We start from the raw sequence: 3904 nt of genomic DNA, 5'->3' as shown, positions 1-3904 counted from the left end.
TGACTTATATATTTTTTCCATTTTAGGGAGAGAATTTTTTGTGTGAAATATGGGCATGGAAGCATGCTTTGGCTGGATGCTGTTTACCTTTGTGGCAGAGTAGAGCGCAGGCTCGCTCCCACGCGTGTCACCTGACCATGTGCCATGCAAATTGTTGAAAGCCTATTGGTCGCCCGTGTTTCATTTAGCGGCTGTCAAAGCGCATCATATGGCTGCTGTGCCGCTAACTTTTCCACTGAAAGTAGCTCAGAGGTTCTCCATCGCGCTGGATGCGACCAACAGCTGAAAAGAAGACTTAGGAAAACACATAGAGCCAAAGGGTAAAGATAAAGGCGTCGTGTGCTGTATGGTTTTGGATTGTATTGCTGTTTTGGAGCGTTTTTACGCAACGTTGTGCGCACCAAGGACGTCTGGCTGTAAGTGAATGTTTCTCGTGTGTTGAGTGTAAAAGTTAAAGCCAGGTGAATGTATAGTATGATGATGGAGACGGACTTGCATTCCCCACCCCAAACAAACACGAGCGGGGGGCACACGGGGCAAAACGCAGGGGGCAAACTGGCCCAAGAGCGTGTCAAGCGCCCTATGAACGCGTTTATGGTATGGTCTCGCGGTCAGCGGCGAAAAATGGCTCAGGAGAACCCGAAAATGCATAACTCTGAAATAAGCAAAAGACTCGGGGCTGAGTGGAAGGTGATGTCCGAGGCAGAGAAGCGGCCCTTCATAGATGAGGCGAAGCGTTTGCGCGCCATGCACATGAAGGAACATCCGGATTACAAGTACCGGCCGCGCAGGAAGACCAAAACCTTACTGAAAAAGGACAAGTACTCGTTGGCCGGAGGTTTGCTCGGTGGCTCGGCTGGAAGCGGTGTGACACTGGGGATGAGCGCGGTGCAGAGGTTAGATAGCCCCGCGGGACACGGTGGCAGCACAGGCGCAGCGAGTTATGCGCATGTGAACGGCTGGGCGAACGGTGCGTATACAGCAGCAGCGGCCGCGGCTATGATGCAGGAGGCGCAGCTGGCATACGGTCAGCATGCAAGCACTGGGGCATCTCATCATCCTGGGCACCATCCGCACCATCACGCACACCATCACCCGCACCACCAACACGCCAATCCGCAGTCCGTGCACCGCTACGACATGACCGCGCTCCAGTACAGTCCCATGTCGAACTCTCCAAGCTACGCATCACCGTCCACCTACAGCACCATGCCGTACGCACAGCATCAAAGCTCCGTGTCAGCTGTAGCAGTGGGAACACTGGGATCTCTGGTTAAATCCGAGCCGAGCTCAAGCCCACCATTGAGCGGTGCAACCCGTGGTCCATGCCCCGGAGATCTGCGCGAGATGATCAGCATGTATTTACCAGGAGCGGAGGCTGGAGATGCGGCTGTTCAGAGCAGACTGCACGCACTGCCGCAGCACTATCAGAGTTCAGCCGCTATTAACGGAACCGTCCCACTGACGCACATTTAAATATCAAACTGAAAAGAAACCAAGTAACCAAATATTTACCTCTTTTTAGATCACATATACCTGCTGTTTTGTACAGAATGTTTTGTTGTAAATTTAAAACGTATAATTATTTAAAACTTAAGTCAAATCGCATTGTCATAAATGTGTCAGAAAAAGTTTTGATGCCATGGAAGAACCCTATGTGGTTCCTTAAAGAATCTGTTAATTGATTCCCCTGAAGGAGCTAAGGGGTGCACCAAAGGGTTTTTAAGAAACCAAACATGGTTCTTCTTTAGCGAGTAATAACTTTTTTGGACATGTTTATAAGGTTTTATTGCGTACACAAAATAACTGGGGCAAAATAGTTTATTTAGAGTGATGCCAAACTAAAAGCTTTTTAATTTGTGTAATCTTGTTGGTAACGCCAACTCTTTTACATAACCTACACAACTGCAACAAGTTCATTTTGGTTTAAAAGGTTCTGCAGTACCCCTTGGTTAAAGGACAATGTATATTATGGCATAACTTTAAAAACTTTTTGTCACCTTTATTTTAAAGAAAATAAAATCTAGCTTTATGCGCTTAAAAAGTCAAAATATGAATAATCCAGAATTTCTTCTGACAGTTTAAGAATTTAAAATGATTTTAAAAATTGTTTTGTAAAGTACGCGGTTTAATATCCGAAAAACCCTTTATTTTATGTAATTTAAATGTATAAAGTTTCCTCATCAGTAAAATATATTACCTCAGCACAAGTTTGGGTTGTTACATGGCAGCTGTGTTGATTTATTATATTTTATTGATATTAAACGATATACAAATCAAGCAAATGTTTTTTTTAGTTTACACAGGACACGCGGGGTTACAGCCTACTTATTAAAAAGTTAATTTAATTTCTTTACTACCCGCAAATGTTTGCTTTGTAAACACGTGACTGAGCCTGTGTATTTATTTCATTTTATTTCGGTCGTTGTGTTTTTTCTTGTAAATTATGCACATAATATAGATGAAAAAATGATAGGTCTGAACAAACTGTAAATAGTTCTTTAATTCTTATTCATTATTCATTTTTGTTTTTGCAGGAGCAGTAGCAGGTTTTCTTGTTGCGTTGGTATAAGATGAATAAATTTCTCATTTGTTGCTCTTATTTTTATTAAAAGTGTACTCTCTTTTTGGTTGAATCGACAACATTGTGATCCAACACTGGCAAGTGTAAAATCCGTAAAATAAATAAATAATAATGAAAAAATGTGCTGTGAGCTCTGTATAGGAACAATAAAAAACAAAAACAATAATGAATAGAAAGAAATAATAATAATAGTATTAAATAATAAGAATAACAATAATTTGTTAATATACTAAGTTTTTATTAGCTTAATTATTAAATATTTTTATATATGTATTTATATATACATTTTATAACGTATTAAATCTGTATTAAAATTCAGTAATGTGTTTACTTGCACTGTATAAACGTATTTTGCTCTTAAAAGCGTTTAATGAAAAAAATCCCACTTCTTTTACCCTGGCTGTTGCTTGTTTTAACAGAGTGACGCGTCGGTCAAAGATCAACACCTCTTTAAATAAAGGGTATCCAATGAAAAACGAAGAGCAACAAATACAAAGAAAAAAATACATTATTCATTGACCGATATATGCAACAGCCGTGTTTTTACTTAGTGAACGGCTTGTAAGTATTAAATCCCATCCACTTCATTGTGCATCCTTCTGGTAGAACAATGCTCTATTCAACTTAATGTGCAATGGGTTTTAACAAATATTTTTATCCACAAAATGGGCTTTTTTTCTTGCTTTAGTACAATATGCATTTTTGTTTTTCAATTGGGGAAATGTCCGCAGGGTGTGAGCCGGATTTCTGATGAATAAAAAAGTGGTAAGAAGGGATTAGAGGGTCCTGAGAGCCAAGCTTGAGTTCACAAGCCACTTTTTAAGAACAATACTGAAAGTGTTACATAAGAGAGTTTGAACTGTTTTTCGTTTATTTTTTAGATTTTGGAAAATTGCTTGGCACATTGAGTGTAAAAGTAAAAAATAAAGCTAATGTGATTTAGTGCTTTTAAAAAAACTGTAACAAAGTGAAATACCTGAGTAGATATGGCGCTATATTTCCCCACTAATATACCATCACTAAATTACATTTTGAGCAAAACGACAATATTTTGCTGTGTAGCAAATATAACTTTAAAATAAATATCTCTAAGAAACCAATATTACCTACTTGATTTTTGATGGGAAAGTGTTAAAAATGTTTGGAAAGTTTGTGATGAAAGATTTTTGTCAGAGCGTTTCAGTAAATTTGTCGCACTAAACTTAATAACTGCTTAACTTTTTTCTTTATAATTAAAACGCTTTTTAGTGGGAAATGATTTATCTTTTTTTGTGGTGCTAATAAACAGTTGAAATCATTCATTTAATCATTTTTTAGAAT

The 3904-nt window shown here is 38.8% G+C and overlaps 1 protein-coding gene across 1 annotated transcript; it reads left to right on the top strand.

Moving 5' to 3' along the window:
- The first annotated feature begins 368 nt into the window (after positions 1 to 368).
- On the top strand, positions 369 to 2638 carry sox1b (SRY-box transcription factor 1b). The gene is made up of 2 exons (XM_063009356.1): positions 369 to 1499; positions 2538 to 2638. The coding sequence occupies exon 1, from the start codon at positions 466 to 468 to the stop codon at positions 1474 to 1476; it is 1011 nt and encodes a 336-aa protein (XP_062865426.1). The 5' UTR covers positions 369 to 465; the 3' UTR covers positions 1477 to 1499; positions 2538 to 2638.
- Positions 2639 to 3904: the final 1266 nt, after the last annotated feature.

Source organism: Trichomycterus rosablanca, chromosome 15 (genome assembly GCF_030014385.1).
Source record: "Trichomycterus rosablanca isolate fTriRos1 chromosome 15, fTriRos1.hap1, whole genome shotgun sequence".
Lineage (NCBI taxonomy): Eukaryota > Metazoa > Chordata > Actinopteri > Siluriformes > Trichomycteridae > Trichomycterus > Trichomycterus rosablanca.
Note: the sequence above shows the minus strand (reverse complement) of the source record. Positions and strands in the feature narration are given on the sequence as shown.